The sequence below is a fragment of the Eurypyga helias genome, unplaced genomic scaffold, assembly GCF_000690775.1.
Source record: "Eurypyga helias isolate BGI_N326 unplaced genomic scaffold, ASM69077v1 scaffold40066, whole genome shotgun sequence".
In the NCBI taxonomy this organism is placed as follows: Eukaryota; Metazoa; Chordata; class Aves; order Eurypygiformes; family Eurypygidae; genus Eurypyga; species Eurypyga helias.
In genome coordinates this window covers 1-1613 of record NW_010255513.1, presented here as the reverse complement: position 1 = coordinate 1613, position 1613 = coordinate 1, and the positions used below count along the sequence as shown (strand labels likewise).

The following is a 1613-nucleotide window of genomic DNA, read 5'->3' as shown; positions in this document are numbered from 1 at the left end:
CCCTAAAGCTGGAGCAGATCGGGTCCCGTTGGCTGTTCTTTGTGTTACACGTTCAGAAATAGCTTCAAATTTACTTTAAACTTGATTAAAAGTACCATAAAGTACTGGGAGTGGCTACGGTCGGGCCTAAAGTAGCATCAAAGCCCTTTTTACAGGTAAGAGCGGGCGGCACCTCATGCAAACGCATCCATACTCCCTCCCCGTCTCCCGCGGGAGCCCAGAAAGCGCATCCTGATCTCCAGGTGACGAAACGGTTGCGTTCCGACCCCATTCTGGGCTGTCGAGACGCGGCCGGTCCTTGACGATCCTTGGCTTCGCCCTCGCCTTGCCCACGCAGGGGACTCGCCTGCCCCTCCGGCGCAGCTTTCCAGCTCCACCGCCGGCACGCTCGCCATGCTCCCGGCCCTCGCTGAAGCATCCGGCGCGGGCGGAGACGCAGGTAGGGGCAAGTGGTGCTCATCCCGATCCACGTAGCTCTAGCGAGACCGGGAAGCGGGAGGAAATTTAAGACGTGGAAGTGAATTCTCACCTTTTTTTCGGGATAGGGAAGAGAGAACGATAAGTATTTGTGGAGCAGTGGGTTCATTTTTGGATGTTTATTAACTGTCTGAGCCCAACGTCACCGTACGTTGCTCTTCATGTGCTTGATCAGCTCTATAAAGAGAAGAAAACCCCCAAACCAGCACCCTGGCGCGTGGCTTTACTTCCCCGTACGTGTAGGTAACTCTTTGTTTAAGGGGGAAATGGTCTGAAGTGGTTTCTGTCCCCGGCTTCCTGGAAAACGTTGGTGCTCAGCCAACAGTTTGAGTCTCTTGAGGCTCTGGGCATCGTTTCTTGCAGAAAGGTTTGGGTTTTCCTGCCAGCTTTTGTGGTACGTTGGTAGAATGCAACGCTTGACCTTGAATTAACTTGAGATTTGGGACTTTTGATGAGGTTTGCATAATCCTTCCACCTTGGAATTAGGTTTTCCCCAAAGCGAAGGGTTTTTCCTAGGCTCCGGAGATGAGCGCTTCTCCTCGTTCAGCTGCTGGTGCCATCCCTTGACCCGTGCCGCTCGAGTGTTGCCCTCCTTGGCCCGAACGTGGGCGTAGCGGGCCGGATCCTGCTTCCTGCACCTGCTTTGTACGCCGGGAGCGGGATGCAGCCGAGGCTTCCCCGTCCCGATTATCCTGTGCGAGCTGTTAAGTGTTTTGGGGTGTCGAACCGGCCTGCGGTCACCCCGCCAAACTAAACGCCCTCCGCATCGCTCCGGCCGGGCTGGCACTGACGGGGCTCTGGAGGGAAGCTTGGCAGAGCCCGGTCTGCTTAACAGCTGCCTCCAGCTCCAGGCTTTTTAATTTAATTAATTTACACCTAAAATGCTGGGTTTACTCTAGAAGAATTGGCTGCTAAGGCGTGGTTATTTTCTTTCCTCTGCTAGGGCTTACCACATTTCCCGCCTGTTTCTCCGAAGCCGGCATCCCAGGAGTCTCCAGCTTTTCCACTAGACCTCAGTTTCTATTGAAGGAAGCGAGAAGGAAACGCTGACTTTGTTTTGGTGCTCTCTTTCTCGAGGTGAGACGGAGGAAATAGCGGAAGCAAATCCCGTCGGTTCTGCCCTCCAAGACGTGGTC

At 54.4% G+C, this 1613-nt stretch overlaps 1 protein-coding gene across 1 annotated transcript in view; it reads left to right on the top strand.

Annotated features, from left to right (window-relative positions):
* Positions 1–1607, top strand: part of LOC104510929 (GA-binding protein subunit beta-2-like) — a gene marked incomplete at its 3' end in the record, with an annotated part of 5705 nt that extends 4098 nt beyond the window's left edge. The window contains exons 5-6 of the mRNA XM_010153337.1: positions 338–439; positions 1555–1607. Of these exons, the coding sequence (XP_010151639.1) occupies positions 338–439; positions 1555–1607 (155 nt within the window). The remainder of the gene's footprint in view (positions 1–337; positions 440–1554) is intronic.
* Between the last annotated feature and the right edge of the window lie 6 nt (positions 1608–1613).